The sequence below is a fragment of the Nomascus leucogenys genome, chromosome 22a (assembly GCF_006542625.1).
Source record: "Nomascus leucogenys isolate Asia chromosome 22a, Asia_NLE_v1, whole genome shotgun sequence".
Taxonomy (NCBI): Eukaryota; Metazoa; Chordata; class Mammalia; order Primates; family Hylobatidae; genus Nomascus; species Nomascus leucogenys.
Window position 1 is genome coordinate 113,977,754 of NC_044402.1, and position 21,598 is coordinate 113,999,351.

Here is a 21,598-nt window from a genome sequence, read left to right on the forward strand (position 1 = left end):
AATAATGACGCTGTGAAGTGTCTAACTGAATGTTTATGGTTGTACATCTTTTTTTTTTTTCGTTTTATGGCTTCAGCCTTATCTTACATGAGTCAAAGTTAAGAAAGTTTCAGGGATAAATTTAAAATACATTAAAACTATTTTGTTTTATATAAACATCTAGAATAGAAACTTTAAAGACTAATTAGATACTTGAGGAGTACTAAATTAAAAATATTTAAGTACATTTGGGAAACATCATTTTGCAAATATAATCCTTCTACCTACAGTCTAAAGCCCAAGAAATGAAAACAAACATAAAGGTCAAGTAATTGAATAAATATATGAGTAAGAAAGACTTTTCCTGACCCATTTGTATTTTCAGACTTAGATTGTGAATGTCAATTAGCTCAATCAAGTCTTGCTAATAATGTCAGCTGTCAGTCACTCCTAGGTAGTGATGTGTGAAGGTTGTCAGCGGGTAATGGGCCATTTGAGTGATGAATGAAATAATGAGGGCACAGAAGCCTAAGCAAAACATCTCCATTTTTTGGTAAATTCCTCTCCACATGGGAAATTAAGACAAGGAAAGAAAAGCCATGTAAAATCTGTTTTAATAGGGTGTTTATTTAAAAAATATGTATCTTAAAATATCTTTTAACTTTTAAAAATTAATTTAAATGGTCAGTGATTAATTATAATTTCCCAATAGTATTGATCAGTGTAAGCAACACTAGGTACTGCAAGAGATAAGCTTGCTCCCAGATTCACATTGATATTTTCACTTGAATTGAATATTTAAATCGAACTTCTTCAGAAGTTTATCAGCAGACTTTCTGAGTCCATGGACTATCTATACTAATAAGACCTTGCTTTATATCTCTGAATAAAGTGTAGTTTCTTTCTTTAGGCCTAACACATTTCTTGTTAGTGTTCTAGTAGGTATTTTTATGTGATTGCTGTTAGAGTTAGAGTTAGTGGAATATTTTTCTTTTCTTTCTTTTTTTTTTTTTTTTTTGAGACAGTGTCTCATTCTGTCCATTCAGGCTGGAGTGCAGTGGCACAATCCTGGCTCACTGCAACCTTTGCCTCCTGGGCTCAAGCGATTCTCTGTCTCAGCCCCCCAAGTAGCTGGGAGTACAGGTGGGAGACACGATGCCTGGCTAATTTTTGTATTTTTTGTAGAGATGGGTTTCACCACATTGCCCAGGCTAGTCTCGAACTCCTGAGCTCAAGCAATCCACCTGCTTCGGCCTACCAAAATGTTAGGATTACAGGCATGAGCCACTGCACCCAGACAATATTTTTCTTTTATATCTTCTGTTAATTCATTGCATACTAGCGAAACTTACTAATTTTATAATTTGTCAGACGTAATCAGCCATAGTAATATGGTCCCTTTAGTTTCTTTTTCCTTTTGGCTTATCTATCTAATCATCTATCAGTGTAATCATAATATCTGTAATTAATGATAATTTCATCTCCTCTTTTCCAACAGTTTTATTGCTTATTTGCTTATTATCTTTTGCATATTTCTACTCTAGCTTTTTTCAGTGATGTATTTTTTTTTTTTTTTTCATTTATGCTGTATCCTTCACAGGACTGTGAATCCTTGGAGTGGAAGCAATGTATTCTACTTATATTTGTGACCTAGTAATTAACATAGTGCCTGAAATAGAGTAGATACTCAAATGTTGACAGAATGCCTGATTGAATAATTTTTCACTTCCACTTAAAAATTGTTTGGGGCAATTCCTGTGAATGTTAGTTCAATGAACAGCAATTAACAAGATAGGGAAGCAGACCTCTGTTGAGTGGCACAGATCTAGGGTCTGGGGGAAACCTGGGTACCCAAGGGACTCATGGGGAAAGAGGCCCAGTAGATAGCTTGGCTTCCCATGGGATGCCTAACTGATGTATTACTCAAGTTAAGAAAGAGGTACCCATTGGGTCTTTGAAATTTAAAATATTTTATTATTTTTAATTATTTTCAGGGTACATGTGATAACTCATATAATTTGTAAAGTTCACATCAGTATAATTGAAGTACCCATCACCTTAAATGTTTGTCTTTTCTTTATGTTATAAATATTTGAATTATTCTCTTCTAGCTATTTTGAAATATACAATAGATTATTGTAAACTAGAGTCACCCTACTGATCTACAGAACACTAGGTCTTATTTCTTCTGTGAAACTATGTATTTGTACCCATTATTCAACCTCTCGTCATCCTTCCTTCTCCACTGATCTTTTCGGCCTCCAGTAACCACCAATCTATTCTCTATCTTCTTAGATCCACCTTTTTAGCTTCCACATATGAGTGAGAACATGCAATATTTGTATTTCTGTGCTTGGCGTATTTCAATTAATATAATGAAGAGATGTCTGCATTCTCATGTTTATTGCAGCACTATTCATAATAGCTGAAATATGGAATCAACCTAAGTGCCCATGAATGGGTGAGTGAAAAAAGAAAATGTGGTATATATACAATGGAATATTATTCGGCCATAAAAAAGAATGAAATCCTGTCATTTGCTGCAACATGGATGGAACTGAAAGTTATTATGTTAAGTGAAAGAGACCAAGCACAGGTCTTCCATTTTTTTAAATGTAAGACTATATTTAATTCCAACTGGCCCATAAAGCAATAACTTCTTTTATTATTGGTACTGGGACATATATATGTAGCCAGCTGTTAACTGGTTATGAAACTGGGATTCAGTAAGATTGTGTCAAAATCAAGTCTGCTTCAATCAATATCCCAGGAGTATATTAAACTTATAATTTGATTAATATAGAATTATTTCATAATAAGTGGAGTATGAAACAATTCATGATGAATTTGCTATCCAGCTGAAATTAACGTGCCACTAGTTGCAGAAATAATAAAAACAGCAATATAAATATTTATTTATAAGAATTTAATGAACATGTTAGGTGACTAACGTGATGACTGCTTTGCAGAGATTATCTCAATCTTCATGCGGCGTTTAAGACAGGTATGTTTGGGGTTGCATTTTACAGACAGAAATATATATATATATATATATTTTGAAAGCTTGTTAAATAGCTTGCCTAAGTTCACACTCATATGTGGTGGAGCTGAGTTGCTAAGGAAAGCCATCATTTTAACCGTGACTTTTATTTCACATAGAAAGCTTCAAAATAAACACGAGTGCCAGAGCCTTACTCTCAAATTATTATTTAATTTATTTGGGGTGTGACTCAGTGATACTGGTATTTTTTTAAAAAGCTGCCTAGTGAGTTCAGTGTGCCCTTTTAGTTAAGACCAGTGAACTATTAAAGCACACTGCTGAGAGCTTAGCTTTGCCTTCCAATTGTATCTTGTCAATACAAAAAAAGGTTATGGTTTTTTTGCTTGGAATAATAATTTTAATAATTAATATTTTAATTATTATATAATAATTAATTATAATAATTAATAATATTAATAAATTTAAATTTAATAATTTAAAATATTTATAAATTTAATAATTTATAATTTATTTAATTTATTAAAATATTAATAAATTTAATATTTTACCTCTTGTATCCTGTACACATTGTCCTCATTTATGTATCTCAAATTTACCTCACTGATCCTGCCTACCCATGTATTGGCCATTGTCTCCTGAAATATTTCAGCATATAGGCTGGGTGATATAAGAAATCTAATGTTTACCTCTGCAAGTGAATCTATGCTTAGATTAGATTGTTTTTACTAGGGTTTTGCTGCTCTTGATGTAAATACTTTTTAAATAGTTGTTCAGTTATCATTATATTTTACTATTTTATTAGCTCTACTAAGTAGGCAGCAGGATCTAGTTGATTAGGTCTTATTAAATAGCTCTTTCTATGATTATTAGTTTAACAATGCTTATAAAAATTGCTGTGTTTATGGGTTCAGATATTTTCATGCAGTTCAAACAACTATATAAGACTGGATTTGGATCCATCTTGCTATATTTTCTAACATAGTAATTTACCCTTCCCCTATTTCCAGCCCAAGCATCATCATTAAAATAAAATACCAGCAAAACAATAGAAAAATAGGCAATCAGCATAAATATGCAATTCAGAAAAAATGAAGTAAAGCAAAGAAATAACAAATATAAAAATGTTTAACTTAATTATATATGAATTGGCAATAATTTTTTCCATAGGCTTTTTATTTTATAGATATAATATAGTATATATGTTCATTATTTATATAGTCCTAGGTGTCACTCCTTTTAGAATGTAAGCTCCATAAGGGAGAGAATTTTGTCTATTTTGTTTAGTGATATAAGAACTGAAACTGGTGCCTGTCATAAAATTGACACTCAATAATAAATATTATTCAAAGGAAATAACTATTTAAAGAATGGATTGTTTTAAGTACATGTGTGTATGCACATGTGTGTGTATATGCCATTAGCAAAGACATGCACACAGTACTACATGACTGGCAGCAGTATAATTGGTACAGCTTTTCTAAAAAGCAGTCTGTGAAAAGGTATCATGTTTTTCTCAAATATTTCTTCTATTTGAATTATTTATACTTCTAGTACTATGCTTTAAGGAAATACTTAGTGAAGTGCAGATTTATAGACCAAAAACTCTGTTCATAACATTGATAAACATAAGAGAGACAAAAATCACTGAATAAGTAAAATGTGGCATTCATCATTCCTTCAAAACAGACTAAATGATGTGAAAGTGCAGCAATGATAAATGAAAAACGAGAGAAGATAATAGAGCGTAGTTCCAATTTTGTAAAAATTGAGAGAGAAAGATGGAAAAAAATTAAGTAATTAAACCACAGTGTTAATAGTAATTATATCTGAGTGGTGAGACTAAGCTAGCTTTTAAGTTCTTGTAGTATTATGAAACGCACAAAATTTCTATATGAATATGTACTACCTTGTTAATTAGAAATACATTATTTCAGGCCAGAGGCGGTGCTCATGCCTGTAATCCCACCACTTTGGGAGGGCAAGGTGGGTGGATCACCTGAGGTCGGGAGTTTGAGACCAGCCTGGCCAATATGGTGAAACCCGTCTACTAAAAATACAAAAAGTTAGCCGGGTGTGGTGGCACGCACCTGTAGTCCCAGCTACACGGGAGGCTGAGGCACGGGAATCGCCTGAATCTGGAAGGGCAGAGGTTGCAGTGAGCCAAGATCCCGCCACTGCAATCCATCCTGGGCGACAAAGCGAGACTCCGTTTCAAAAACGAAAAAAAAATACGAAAGAAAAACATTTTTCAGGCCTAAAATAATGTTTGAGATAAATATTTTTTTTTTAATTTTATTATTATTATACTTTAAGTTTTAGGGTACATGTGCACAACGTGCAGGTTTGTTACATATGTATACATGTGCCATGTTGGTGTGCTGCACCCATTAACTCGTCATTTAATATTAGGTATATCTCCTAATGCTATCCCTCCCCCCTCCCTCCACCCCACAACAGGCCCTGGTGTGTGATGCTCCCCTTCCTGTGTCCATGTGTTCTCATTGTTCAATTCCCACCTATGAGTGAGAACATGTGGTGTTTGTTTTTTTGTCCTTGCGATAGTTTGCTGTGAATGATGGTTTCCAGTTCCATCTATGTCCCTACAAAGGACATGAACTCATCATTTTTTATGGCTGCATAGTATTCCATGGTGTATATGTGCCACATTTTCTTAATCCAGTCTATTGTTGTTGGACATTTGGGTTGGTTCCAAGTCTTTGCTATTGTGAATAGTGCCACAATAAACATACGTGTGCATGTGTCTTTATAGCAGCATGATTTATAATCCTTTGGGTATATACCCAGTAATGGGATGGCTGGGTCAAATGGTATTTCTAGTTCTAGATCCCTGAGGAATCGCCACACTGACTTCCACAATGATTGAACTAGTTTACAGTCCCACCAACAGTGTAAAAGTGTTCCTATTTCTCCACATCCTCTCCAGCACCTGTTGTTTCCTGACTTCTTAATGATCGCCATTCTAACTGGTGTGAGATGGTATCTCATTGTGGTTTTGATTTGCATTTCTCTGATGGCCAGTGATGATGAGCATTTTTTCATGTGTTTTTTGGCTGCATAAATGTCTTCTTTTGAGAAGTGTCTGTTCATGTCCTTCGCCCACTTTTTGATGGGGTTGTTTGTTTTTTTCTTGTAAATTTGTTTGAGTTCATTGTAGACTGTGGATATTAGCCCTTTGTCAGATGAGTAGGTTGAATAAATAATTTTTGAATAAGTAAATGGGTGCAAAAATTCATGATATGAGCCTTCTCTCAGAGCAATTTTAAAGAATTAGTTGTAAGGGGATTCATAACTTCTTTTTTTGAGTACAGTTAAGCAATTAATCTATCCTTCATTATGTGTTGAGTGCTTATTTGTAGGATGTCTTTTTTCCACTGAGGAAGGACAACTTTCTCATGGACTGAAAATGCTCTTTGATCTGTAGCTATAGTTTGCTTGGTGGAGAGGGAGGTGACCAAGAAATGACAGATGTGGATTCTAATATATGTGATTTGACAGGATTAATAGAAATGGTTTACTTTCAGTAAGTGTTTTTAAATTAGTCCTGTGTCCTTAGATTTAAAAAGAAAATCATCATCAATCAATTAGCAAATGTTAACTTTGTTACCCAATGGAAGTGTTTTTAGTCAGCTATTTATAGGGGACAAAAGGGGCATAAGAATTATAGACTTTCGACTGCTGACATTACTGTTGGGCCTGGAAAGCTTATTTAAAAAAAGACAATTAACCAATAATATATGACAATGCTATATTGTGCTTCATTGAAATTCAAATAGGGAGTATTTTCAAGTAATTTTTAACATGTAACATGAGGCTTAGAATTGAAATTGGTTATATAAATTGATATGTGCCTTATTTAAAATTTTATCTTTTTTAATATTTTCTCAAAACTAAAATTGGAAATGAAGGACTTCATGTAAATTCTGGGCAAATATAATTATAATGTTTATGTTGTAATTTAAATATTAAATCAGAATATCAACACGTGCAGTGATTTTGATATTTAACGCAGAGCTCTTGTTTAATTTTTTTCTCTAGGATTCAGAATTTCCCATAGATATGCAACCAAATCCAAACCTGAATGTTTCTAAAGAAAATCTTTCTCCAGCAAAATTTGACTACAAGCTGAAAAACATTTTTAGACTCCATGAACTTCCAGTGAGCTGGTAGGATTTTTGATGTTTTATTAATACTTTTGAGATTTTATTTTCATGTCAAAATTTTATGCTCTTACAGCCATTCATGGTTGAAATGTTTTGCTTTTAGCCTTTCAAAATTGCTACTCATAGCAGTGAATCTGCTTATAGCAGCTGTAAGAATCTTAAAAGTAATTGGTTTAAGCACTTGGTGGCAGTACAGACTAAGTGCACTATTGTGTATTTTATTATAGAGGTTTGAGTAAAAATGCACAAATCGTTTTTAGAGAAGTTTCTAGGATTATTTTAAAGATAGGATCTCAGCAACTATGCATTTCATTTGTTTATTTTACTTACCAATTTTACCAATGTACTTTTCCCCCGTTAATAAGTTCTTTTTACTTGTTTGTTATGACAACTGTAATTTTGTGAACTATAATTACATAGGTTTAAAGATGAGACTTAGTATTACTCAACATTTATTGAAACAAATTGTTTTATGAATCTGCATATTTATATTCATAAACATTTATTTTAAATCTTATAAAATGAAGAGTATTTTTATTCAAAATTAAAAAAAATTCTGTAGAAAATATGCATGTATAAACCTTATAATTCCATGGTACATTTACATTTCATTAAGTGGCCAGCTTTTGTTGATAATCATGGATACATCATTTTAATTATAGTTTAGTTTATATAAGTAACATTATTTTCTTGCATTTGGTCATAGAGTCCAAAATTTATGTAATTGTTCTTCAAGAAATCTAAGACTTGTACAAAAATATATGGCATTTGTTTTATAATTGCTCCTATTATACTTAAGAGGGACTAATGACTCAGAAGAGACATTAACCACTCTTTAATACACATATTTTACCTATAGTGAGTATTTTTTTTTTCATTTGCAAAGCTTCCTCTGCTCTTGATGACCATATGGCATGTGCAGTCTACTTCCTAAACCCCATTTGTTTGATTATTTCCTCGTAGCAAGAATATTGTCTATGGTATATGTCATGAGAACATAGCACATATGAATACTTCTGTCGTGACCAAAAGCAGTAGGTGAATGAATTGAAAAGGTCTGTTAGTAAAGGGAACCATAAAAATGATACATTTATACCTTAGTGTTCTATTTCAACGTAAAACAAGTGCCTGTACATTCATATGCTAGTCTTTTGATGTAAGGTCATGACTTTTTCTTAAATGTCTATTGATTGGAATTCTACACAATATTTCTTACCCAAGCCATGCCAATAATGCATCTTCTACAATTTCAATTTGTCATTTCTTTTATCTAAAATAAGAACTTCAGACAACTTCAGATGATTGCCCCACCTTTTTGTAACATTAATTTAATTTTCATTGACAGCAATTCTGTTTATCCTTCCCATATTTCATCACCATAACTAATGTTTATACTACAATAACAAACACAACTGGCTTATAAACAGGTTTAGGACCAAACTCTTGTGACTCTTTACAATCATGAACCTTGGCTGATGGGAGTGGCCAATGCTGGTCTACTTGTGTGTGATTGGAGAGCTCTGAGCAGTTGGGGTTCAGTGAGTGCAGCTTGTGTTTTGTGGAAATAATGGAACGTGTTGGTCAATACAGCAATTAAGTGGAGGTTAAGGGAAAAGCTTCTATTAGATGAAAATATGGAGAAGAAACAGAGGGAAACATTTAGCTCTTAGTCAAAGGCAAAATATGGATTTCAGCTTAATTTATTTCCAGCCTTTGGAAAGACAGCTGTCCTGATTACTACTACTGCAACTCAAGGAATAATGTTTTTGTAACAATCTTCACTAGTTAGCCTATTAGGAGGGAAGGCTGTCACATTATTAGTTTGTTTATTAGTAGAAAAATAAATCTGTAAAAGAAAAATAATCACTAGGCTCTTAGAGTAACATACCTCAGTGGAAGATTAAGTTGTGACTTTGGGACAACTTACTTACTTGGGACACTTTTTGCCTGTCTACTTCATTCCAACTGATCTCATTTTCTGCTTCCTTATACTACTATTTCTGTTTTTTGCTATGTGTGTTTGTCACTCTCCCAAACACATGGCAAAAGTAGTAGTTAATTCTGCTACTTCTTTCTCTATACTCTCATTCTATGCTACCAATCCTTAACTGGACATAATATAAAACTCAGTTTAAAATTGTTAGTGTTTCTCAAATAGTTTCATAATCTATGTTCTTAATTTTAAAACCAGTGGCTGGGTGTGGTGGCTCATGCCTGTAATCCCAGCACTTTGGGAGGCTGAGGTGGGCAGATTACTAGGTCAGGAGATCGAGACCATCCTGGCTAACATGGTGAAACCCTGTCTACTAAAAATACAAAAAATTAGCTGGGCATGGTGGCAGGCGCCTGTAGTCCCAGCTACTTGGGAGGCTGAGGCAGGAGAATGGTGTGAACCCGGGAGGCAGAGCTTGCAGTGAGCCGAGATCGCGCCACTGCCCTCCAGCCTAGGCGACAGAGCTAGACTCTGTCTCAAAAAAAACAAACAAACAAACAAAAAAAACAGATACCACCCCCTCTACAGACATACACATACAGAATCTTAGTAAGTCTACAATACAGTGTTTATTGACCCAATTATATACTTTTTTAAGGAAAAAAGAAAGTTTTTTTTTTTGTGCTTGGGGACTATGTATTTTTAAAATTTATTTTTGTTTGTCATTTGCCATCAGTGGAAGGAAAGTTCTTCAGCTATGGTATATAGGTTTCTTAACTTCAAAAACATAGCAGTAAGAGTAATGACAGTGACAATGGAAATAATATCAATAATAATGCTTTGCTAAGCCTCTGTAAGTGCCAGGATTCAGCTGCTATATACACACACTATGTCTGACCTTTGTATTTCTATAAGGCAGTTATTATTTTTCTCTCTCTCTCTCCTTTTTCCTTCTCTGTCACATACATATACGAGACTCAGACACCTTGGGAATCACAAAGAAAGAATTTGTGTCAGATCTGGTTAACCCAAAGGCAAACTACAAAATAGTGAATAAGTCATCCATTATTTAAATAAACAAAATGAAAAAAATAATCTCTGCTTTTATAGTTGGGCATACAATTTTGCCAGTAATACACAACTATATGACCTATGATTTGGGCAAAATGTGTGACAAGCACGACCTAGGATAATTGCTATAAACTTAAATATTAAAATAAGTAGTTAAATTATGTTTAAGTGCAGAATAATTATGTTTTTTTCCCTCTGGAAAAACAGATTTATCAAAATGTGTTTTTATAATGTTTTTCTAACAAGGTCATAATAAAATAAATGCATATTAAAATCCAGGTAATTTAAAAATCATTGATGTCTTACTAGTTTGCATTTTCATAGAGTATGGTTTCATAAGTCAAAGAACCAGAAAGATTTTAAATTAAATTAGTTAAGAGAGTTTTTAAGCTCTGATTTAGGTAGATGTCTTTCTTCTACTCTTACACGATGCTTCGCATCAGCCTAGAACATGTCTTCCAGTGACTGCCACTAGTTGTTTGTTTGTTTGTTTGTTTTGTTTTTTGAGATTGAGTCTCGCTCTCTTGCCCAGGCTGGAGTGCAGTGGTGTGATCTCGGCTCACTGCAGACTCCGATTCCCAGGTTCAAGGGATTCTCCTGCCTCAGCTCCTGAGTAGCTGGGACCACAGGTGACCGCCACGACATCTGGCTAATTTTTGTATTTTTAGAAGAGACAGGGTTTCACCATTGTGGCCAAGTTGTTTAAAAAATTTTTTTTTTCTTATCCAGAGAACTCCCCATCAAACCTATGCTGTTTCCTCATATCCTGGTCATTGTCTCTAAGGAGGCTGACCAAAGTGCAGACTGAATTAACAGCCTCCACTTGTCCTTGCCATTCTTCCCTGCCATCGGGTTCTCTTCCTTTCCTCTCCTGAAACTGCTCTTGCCAGTCATTAGCCACTCCCCGTGTCCACCACCAGTTGTCACTCACTCATTCTCGTTTTCTTCACCTCTGACCACTCCTGCTTTTCCTCTCCTGACTCCTATTATTTGCATGATCCTAGTTTTCCTGCTGACCCCCAGGCTCATATCCTTCTCAGCATTTTCGTGAGCTGCTCCTCTCTGGCCAGATTTCTGGTTGATAGGTTGGCCCTATCAACTTTATAGCTTCATCTAGACTCAACTTTGTAGCTTCATCTTTCACTCTCATTTGCAGGTGGCCTCTTCCATTCTCTGGCTTTAAGTACTTTCCATATGGTGGTGTTTCTACCATGATGTCTCTGCTGAGCTTGAATATCTAATAGGGTTCTCCAAATTTTCATCTGTCCAAAAAATAACTTTGGTTTTCCCCCAAAAGATCTAATCTTCTCCTTATCTCCCTCATTTTTGCAAACATACCAAATCTGTGTGAACTTACTCAAGCTAAAAGCTTAGGAGTCATTTTAATTCCTCATTCCCTCACCCTGCAATTCCCACCATTAAATCTACCAGAAAGTCTGATAGGCCTTTCCTCCAGAATATATTAAATTTTTTCCCACTTCTTTCTATCTGTATTACTATGGTCATTTCTCATACTCTTGCAAAAGCCTCCTAATTTACCCTGTCTTACCCCATAATAATTCACTCGTCACAATAGCCAAACATATTTTTAAAATGTAAATCAGATAATCAGATTTCCTGCTTTAAATACAATGATGTCTTCCCCTTTTTGAAAAAATAAAACCCAAACTTCTTACTGTGTGGCCTTTGCAAGATGAGACTCTTGCCTACCTCTTTGGTTGCATGCTCTCCCACTCTCCCTTGCCCTATCTCCTCAATGTCACCAGTCCTCTCACTATTCTGCAAATATGCCACACTTACTCCTACTCCAAGGTCTTTCCACTACCTTCTCCACAGACTCCCAGTATTACTTCTCCAATTTTTACATGTCTAGCTCATTCTAACCTCTCTTAGCTCAAATGTTACCTCTTCAGAGAGGCAGTGCCTGAAAAATGTAGCTAATATTTTACTCCTCACTCCCTTAGTCACTTTCAGTCCTTTCATTCTACTTTATTTCATTCGTGGTTCTCAGTAGGCATGCAGTGTTTTCCTAGTTTATGTGTGGCACAGATGGGTAGATGCTCACCAATCCAGTTTCCTCTTCTCTGAGCCCAGTGGGAGATTATATCTTCAGTTTGGAATTGAACTTGGGAATTTGGCCACGTGCCTAAAAATGACCAAAGGTGGTGCATATCACTTCCAGACCTAACCCCTAAGATTTCCAGTGGGATTCACTGTTGACTTTGAAAGTTCTAAGCCATGTGATAGAAGAAGCATGATTCCTTGAAACATTTGTTGGTTGTAGAGTTCCCCAAACTTTATCAAGCTTTAATTTTCCAGACTAAGGCGCTATCTCTTTGTGAAATTAGATGTTAGGCCACATATGATAAATGAATTTTAAAAATAAAAAGATTGAAGAGATTTTCACATTCACTCATTCACACAAAAAAATGTTATTGAACACGTATCAGGCACTACTCTGGGCAGTTAACTAACTAGACAGAAATCTGTTCTGAGGGAGATTACACTGATTGAGGGAACAGTTAATAATCCTATAGTGAACATATGCTGTATTTGATGGCCATAAATGCTGTAGAAAAACATAAAGTGAGATAGAGGGAAACTGAGTGTAGGATGAATTCAGTTTTAAAGAGAGTGGCCAGGATTTTTTTGAGAAAGTGATATGTAAGGGAAACCTGAAGCAGGTGATGAAGTGAGACATGTGGAGCACTAGGAAGAAAATTAGAGTCAGAGAGAACAGCAAATGCAAAGCCCTTGAGGTGGGAGCATATCCAAAATACTGTGGGAACAGCAAGGGGTCCAGCATGGACAGAATAAGTGAGCTTGGAGAATAGGAGGGGGAATATAAAGTTATACCCTTGGGGATCAAAGAGGCTCTCATGTAGGCCTTATGAAGCATAGTAAAGAGGACTTTGAATTTTAATCTGAGAATGTTAGGAAGGTATTAGAGGATTTTGAACAGAAGAATTACACAATTTTACATACATAAAAACAAGGTGTCTGTAAGTGCTGTGAGGAAATTATGCTGTTATAGGGTTTAAGAATAGAAGCTGGTAGACTAGTTAGCAACTATTTCAGTAATCCAAGAAAATTATAAGGTTTCCTGGAGTAAGTTGACAGTGATATAGAGGCTAATGAGTAGTCAGATTTTCATTATTTTTTTGATAGGAGAGTCGACAAGATTTTCTGTTGGGCTGGTTGTGGAGTGAAAGAAAGAATTTAAGAATGATTCCGAGGTTTTTGGCCTGAGAACAGGAAGAATAGAATGACCATTAATTTATATGGGGAAGACTAAGGGAGGAACAGGTTTGGACAGGTTTGACATGTTAAGCGATTGACGGTAATTAAACTTCTAAGTGAACTTAGATATACATAGGACACCTTGGACTGTGCTGTGAACAAAGTTCACAACTGTGTATGCTGCCTAGGGAACAGGTTCATGTCAGTACTATTCCATGTATTTTAATTGAAACAGACACCAGAAATAAAGTTACTAAGTAGCTTTTACTGTGAAAATATGGGCATTATAGAAATGTAACTTTTGGAAAACATATAATTTAATATAGTTCATATATTAATATATATTTATTATTAATTATTAATTATTATCAATTGATTATTAAATAATTATTATTAAATAATTAAAATATAATATTAACTAATAATGTAGCTTATATAATAATTAATAATATAGTACTTAATTATATATATCCATATATAAACTAAATTAAATTATATGTTTTTGAGAGTATTAGTTATATTTTAAAATGTGAGTTTTGAAATTAAATATCTTGAAAATAATTATATTTATATTTTCCAATGGATATTTATAATAAGCTTAAATTATATTGTAATTTTTATGTTTACATCCCATCAAAACAAGCAAGCAATATGTTAGAGCAAAGTCTATATTTAAATTTTGCATTTCTAAGAGAAAGAACTTATACTCCATTAAGCTTCAAGAAAATTCCCCTTAGGAAGGTGATAATTACATACAATTAAAACACGTGATCGTTACTTATAAGTATTTTACAGAATAATTTAAAATATTTTCTATAATATAAAGATACAATCTGCTAGTTTTATAGTTTATTATCAAAGTACTAAGGTATTCAGCTATCTTCTATTAAATAATAATATTTATGCCATTAAATTTTAAGAAGAAAGGTGTACGATATGCAGCAAATGTAAACATTCATTTTAATGAGCTATTTATCTTTTTGGGGTGTGCTCTATTAATAAATACATTATCTAATTAGTAGATTAGATTTTCAATTTATTTCAGATTGTCTTTAGAGCCATTGCATGTGTTTGTCTTCAACTTTAAAGTAAGTTTGTTTAGACATTGGGTTTTAAAACCTGAGCAGCTATCATCTTCCAGAAGGTGTTCTACCTTGTTTTTTTTATGGTCAACTCACAGCTAAAATTATGGAAAGGCCTTATCATTGGTCACAGATGATGCACAGAGCATTTTCAATTCCAGTGTTTCATAGACTCAGTGATAGAGTGACAGTTGCCCTTCTGGGACTATAAACATTTTTCATTCTCTTTTAATTATCTAGATCTATAGTAATAACCACAGTGACCTACAAGAAGGCATTGTTGGACATACTATAATTATATATAGCAATTATGTGTAGTGCCAACAATACATAAAAATCCCACCCTTTAACTATGGTTGGTAAGAAATGAAACTATGCTTTTCTGCCTTAGGACATAGTTTCAGTTTTTGAAAAATTAAGACATTCCATTTTTACATAAAACTTTTTCTGGAATATATTATTATGGTAAGGCAGGTCTATTTCTGTGGACTGACAATACATTAAGAATATTCCAATACATATAGAAAGCATCTCTCACTCCAGCTTCCTCCTTAGCTACATACTGGTATTTCCTACTACATACTGTGTAATAGAAAGGGAAATGCAAGTTCAAAGCAAAGGTTAATCTTTGTAATGCGGAATGTCAGAGAAGATGTTTTAGAACAAGTACCAATATATCTCTTGTTCTCTTTGAAAATTTATTTAGTATTTCAAACTACATTATATTCACACATGTACTCATTATTCTGTTTAAATAATTAAAGGTGGCAAGACATGGTGAAGTATGAGCAATCAGTAGTTTTGATTTAGGTGAAGCACCCATCAATTAATGGCAGTAGTAATTGCCACTTGCCAATGTCTTGGCAAGTTGAGGTGAAACCAATGTCTTTAGTCCATGTTAAAGTCAATGCATGTGGAATGGTATCCCATAATTGACTTATTTATTTTTTTTATGATGAATGGGTTGTAAACATCAGTGCTTCTGTCATAGATCTAAATTTTAAACCAATTTTGGCAATTTCTTACAGGGCCATGACTAGAGAATGATATTGTCATATTGGTTTATATCATTAAATTTTTCATATTAAAAGTGATTTTATAGTCTAATAGAAAGTAATAAAACTTTTATTAGATTTATACACCGAACATATAAAACAATATTGATGCTCTGATTTTGATTTTTAAACTCTTGACATTGTCCCAAGCTGCAATGACTATTAATTCAGAGTACCTCATGAAATAGGACATTTCAACTTGCATATCTTGTGAGCATCTCAAATTTAGCAGGTCTCAATACCAGCTCTCCTTTTTCATCATTTTCCTCCTCTCCATGCTCACTAACTTTCTCCCATTTTATTTAATGTTATTATCATCCATATGGTCACCTAAGATGACCTGTGAATTTTTTAACATCGTCTTTACCACTTATTTATCACATGCAATCCATCACTTAAGCCTGTGTATTTTATGTCCAAAATGAGTTGTTCAGTCATTCACGTCTGTCAAAGACCATCATCTGTCACTTAGGCTTTCCCAGCAGCTTCCTATGGTCTGCCTCCAGTCACTCCTCCAACTTGAATTTATCCTCCCTACTGCCATCATAGTAGTCTTTCTAAAATAAAGATCCAATATCTTATTTCTGTTTTAAAATCTTTATTTTTCAAGCCCTTAAGACACATTTGGCTCTTCCCTATGTAGCTCTAACCCTTTTTTTTCTAGTTCTATTGTGTCCTTTGCTTCTACACCCCTTATGCTCTGTATTCAATGAAATCCCTTCATGTGTTCACGCATTGGCTTATGTTCCTTTGACCATCATGCCTGTTACCTCTTTTTTCCACTTGGAAATATTCAAGCAAACTAAAGTATGTTTCTATACTATACTAGAGCTCCTTTCTGTTCTCTTGATACTAGGTACATAACATAGAAAATGCATAATATACGGGTGCATAGAACAGATCCTATGGATTCCCAATGATTTATTTTTGTGTCTGTGTCTCCCAACACCTCAGTAAGGACTCTTGAGAGCACAGATCATATCTTGTCATTATGAATAGTCCCTGACAGATAGGAAGTGACTTAGTATGTGTTGAAAGAATGAATGCATGAGTTAAGTTATTATGAGTGCCTATAGTTCTATAGCCAGGTTTTTCAACATACTGTGTATTATCTACTTATAACCTGGCTATCACCAGCTGTCACCCTGTCTTTTAAAATTTACTTAGCTTGAATATCAAGAAATTTATATGAATGCCTGTGGTATAATTTTCCTACTCATTACATAACCATAACTGGCATTCTCTGTGCATATAGGGTAGCTATAAACACTACTCTCATAATAATTAGAGTTACTTCTGTCATGTGCTCATGACCCAATTCTCTCGCACTTTTCAGAAAGCACAAAAGAGGATCCCTTTTTTTCAGCCTGCCTTATTCGCTCAAATTTCTAGGTTTCTTACTCTTGCTTGTCTGTTTTCTCAACAGTCACTCCCCAGTTCTCATATGGACTTTCTCCTCCCTGTTTCCAGACACTGGTTTCTTTAGTATTCCTAAGACTTTCACTGGATTCCTGAGTCTTCTGCTTTTTCCTCATCTGTTTGGCCTTCTTGATTCTGAATTTTGACAGCCAATTAACCTTTAAACTTGAGCTTGCCATACTGACAGCTGGATTTTCACTCCATAATCTCCCAGTTCTATTCTTTAACTGTCCAATCAGATTCTCTTGGCACCTGTATTTCATATCATTCTCCATCTGGGGAGTGAGGATATACCTGACAAACCCACAGAATGCTTTCATAGGGAAACCCAGTAACAAATATCAATTTCGAGTATATTGTGTATTCTGGATTGAATCCATGGGCTTAGGACTTTTCAATTGATGAAGAGTATATGAAAGGAAAACTAGGCATTTCAGTACATTTGATATATGAATGTCACAGATATGGAGTAAAATGTAGTCAAAATCTCCTCCCTTTTTCAATAAGACCACCAATAGGAGGAAGATAATTGATTTGGTCAAGGCCATGAATATAATTGGGTCATATCACTAAAACTTGCAACTTTATGTCAGAGGAGAAAAGTGGTCTTGAATCGAGAGAAACACAGTTATTTCCCCTTGGTTTTCTTCACTCATTCAATAGTTGTATACTCAATTCCTACCTCGTGTTCTAAACATTAGGAATTAAATGGTAAGTGAGAGAGAGAGAGAGAGAGAGATTTATTTATTTATGTGCTTCTTTTTATCACTACACTAGTACAACCTAGAGATCCAATTATTGACTGTGGGCCTAGAAGAAAAGGACAGAGAACAACCAATGTTATTTTAGGCCTTAGAGTGGGGTGGTAGGTAATTGGTTGAAGGAGTCCAGCTGTCCTTTTGAGAGCGGAGATAAACTAGTTTGCATTTACCCAGAGTTCTTTTTGCATATTTTCTTCAGAAGGAATTAAAAGGTGCCTGAGAAAGGACTTGGGCCTCCTAGTGTCCAAACAACTCTAGCCCCAATCACAGCAGAGCAATATCAGGAAAAGGATAAGAAAGTTGAAACTGTGTAGGTCATGAGTAATGAGATAATATGTTTTATGGTATACAAACACATGGGTAATTCTTGGTGAGGGTAGAGACCGTTCCCAGAGGAGAAAAAGTACCTGTATATTTCTAATCTCCCGTCCAAGTACTCACCATGTCTAACCCTGGTTAGCTTCCAAGTTTTGACAAGATAGGGCATGTTGAGTGTGGAATGGCCATGGACTACACATTCCTGATCTCAATAGGGAATTCTAGACTAAATCTTTTAAGGTAACTTGTATCTGCAATAATTCTTGCAGATGCCATTGACAAGTTTTATAACTTTCATTTTGTTATGTTAAATTGGGCTAATAATAACTTCTCAAGAAGCCTAACAAATTGGTGATGTTAGGTATCATTTTCCTTGCTTTAGTAATAATATCGAACATTTATTAAGCTGATAATATTAACTGCCTGAGAAATTGTGATCTGGGAATAGAAAGAATTTACCTGCATTTGTTTTACATTTATGCTTAAGGAAACCAAAATAACAGCACTTGGTGAAAGAAAAATACATCTATTTCCAAATTTTCTAGCTTTTCTTCCTACTATTTTCTTGTGCAAAACACTTTCAGGGAACTGACATGATAATGCCAGCAATTCTCTTCGGAGGAAGCTGAATTAGTATGTCTTAAGACCTGCTCTGTGTATTTAAACAGAGTGATTGGGAAATAACTACCGTAATTTCTTAGTGATAATTTTGATACTTTTTCCTCTTTAGTGCAAAATGTTGTAGTACATTTAAGTCTAAATGTTGTTTATTACATGACAATAGAGTATACTTTTCCTTTTTGTGCTTGGCAGAGAATGTACATTTATTTGCGATGTTTATCTAGATATTAAAAATAGATATTGGACTTACTATATACTAAAGTTTAGTTGCTCTGGAAAAGTAATTTTATTGATTTTAATCTTTACTGCTAGTCATATTGCTATTTACTTATTTTTCTTTTTAAAAAACAAGCCAACAAAAAAAAAATTCCTGAAAATTGTTAATTAACAGATTTAGATACTGAATTAGCCCAATCAAATGATGTCTTAGGCTATTAACCAAAGTGGTTTAAGAACTACATACATTTATTTTTATTTAGCTATTTCCAAAGTGATTTTTTAATTTAAATAGTGGCTTTTATTCTGGAATAGGACATAGTAAAACCTTTTAAAAAAAATTCAAACGTTGTATCTTTGTTGTTGTCGTTGTTCTTTTTTGAGACAGAATCTCGTCCTGTCACTCAGGCTGGAGTGCAGTGGCATGAAGAGGGCTCAATGCAGCCTGGACCCCCAGGTATCAAGCAGTCCTCCTGTCTCAGCCTCCCATGTAGCTGAGACCACTGGCATGCACCAGTTGTTTATAATTTTTTTTTCTGTAGAGACGGGGTCTTTCCATGTTTCCCAGGCTGATCTTAAATTCCTGGGCTCAAGTGATTCTCCCACCTCAGCCTCCCAGATTGCTAGGATTACAGGCATGAGCCACTCACTGCACCTGTCTCAAAAGTTCCTTTATATACAAGGAACCACATTTATAAATAAAAATATTTTACTTTTTATTTGTTCACCCTACTGTACAGTCATTTAGATGAAAGTGGAAACTTTGAAATAATAGGCTAAATAAAAATGTGATTTATGAATTAGTTTATTAATTTCTATTAAGAGATCAGCAAACAGTTATGCTTAAATCTTGGATGATGCTACCACAATGATGATCACAATGAACACTTTTTGAAAAGTTGAGCCAAACATGTTAAAGGCTTTTCACATAATTTCTCATTTAATCCTATGAACAATTCTTTAATATGGTACTATTATTCATCCATTTTACAGAGGCCATATATAGCAATTGCCCACTTTCCCATCTGAATATCTGAATCTCCTACTGGCTATCAAATTCTTTGGGAAAGAACTGGCTCTTCTTTACATATTCTAGCATAGTACAGCTTATGACAACATAGTTGGCACTTAAAACAGTGACTTGATGAATGAATGAGTTCCTAGAAAACGGTGAGTCTGCATTTTCTAGTCAAGTCATATGTACAACAAAAGGGTCAAGTATAGGTGAGTTTTAAAGACTCTTCTTAATAAATATGAGTTAGCCAGTTTCTCAACCTTAGACATTTACCCTTGATTCCCATCTATATATCATGAAAGTTTAATAGTACCAATTACTATGTACCTGTTTATGTACGTTGGACTTTTGGAAGTCCACAAAACATTCTAATATCTAATATTGTTTCACCTCCACCGTGAATCAATTTTTTGCCTCTGTTGGGGCAGCTTTGCTCTGATTGAGAATATATGAGTTAAGCAACGGGTGAAGACACTGAAATGTTGATTTCCTCACAAAGGAGGGATGTAGGGTTTTCCTCTTTGCCTACCTTCTTTGTGTGCCTCACCATCTTGTTTTCACAGTGCTTCCTTTTAGATCTCTTTATGACATTGCCATAAAATGTCATGTTGGCATATTACCTTAAAATACTGAAAAGGTACCATTTTAGAAGAACATTTGATGATGAAGTGAAGCAACAGCCCCATTGCTCCTCACCACCCCTCATGCCCTTCAGGTCTGGTTTAGCCTGTAATGTGACTTCAATATTTTAAGGTGAGATTGACCTTTTCTTTTTGGAGAGGTATTCATAAAAAGGCTAATGACCTACTTGTGCTCATAAGGAATGACACAGGGAAACCTGGGGGACAAAGCTACCAACTTTTCTTCTTTGGAGGAAATTTTCCCTTAGCTTAGCACTATCCTTAAAAATAAATCATTAAACAAGAACAATTTTGTGACAAGGAATAAAGGGAAATTGGTAAATGAAAGTGAAATGGTAAAATACAGAGGTTTAAGAGTTTAAAATTAAATAAATTAAAATGTGGAAATGTAACCGGACCCAGGTTCAGCTCCTCACGACTTGAAAGCCAAACACAGGAGGTGAGGGTTGGTGGGAGGAAAAGCAGGTTTCAATTGGAAAGCCAGCAAACTGAGAACATGGTGAACTAGTGCTCTAAAATGCCATCTTAAATTTTACAGTTTACCATAGGATTTGTTTTTTTTTTTTTTTTTTTTTTTTTTTTGAGGTAGAATCTGGCTCTGTCGCCCAGGCCGGAGTGCAGTGGCGTGATCTCTGCTCACTGCAAGCTCTGCCTCCCGGGTTCATGCCATTCTCCTGCCTCAGCTTCCGGAGTAGCTGAGTCTACAGGTGCCCACCACCACACCCGGCTAATTTTTTGTATTTTTAGTAGAGACGGGATTTCACCATGTTAGCCAGGATGATCTTGATCTCCTGACCTTGTGATCTGCCCGCCTTGGCCTTCCAAAGTGCTGGGATTACAGGCGTGAGCCAACGCGCCCAGCCTACCATAGGATTTTTTAAGGGGAACTTTGTATGGGAGACATGTGGGAGTGGTGCAGGGTGCAGGGTATGCGTGTCTTGTTCTCGTGGCTATCTTGTGAGTTATTGCTGGTCTGGAAGTCTGACTGGCATTATCTTCACTCTCCCCAGTGGTAGAGGAACGATTGTTTGTGACTCTTCCTAAGGACTATGCAGGGGCTCCATG

At 34.8% G+C, this 21,598-nt stretch overlaps 1 protein-coding gene across 3 annotated transcripts in view; it reads left to right on the forward strand.

The window, feature by feature from the left end:
- SPAG16 (sperm associated antigen 16) overlaps window positions 1-21,598 on the forward strand; it is a 1,147,205-nt gene that overhangs the window by 195,097 nt on the left and 930,510 nt on the right. For all 3 annotated transcript variants that reach the window (XM_004092023.2, XM_003254035.3, XM_003254036.3), the window contains one exon: window positions 7,037-7,164. In XM_004092023.2, the coding sequence (XP_004092071.1) occupies window positions 7,037-7,164 (128 nt within the window). The remainder of the gene's footprint in view (window positions 1-7,036; window positions 7,165-21,598) is intronic.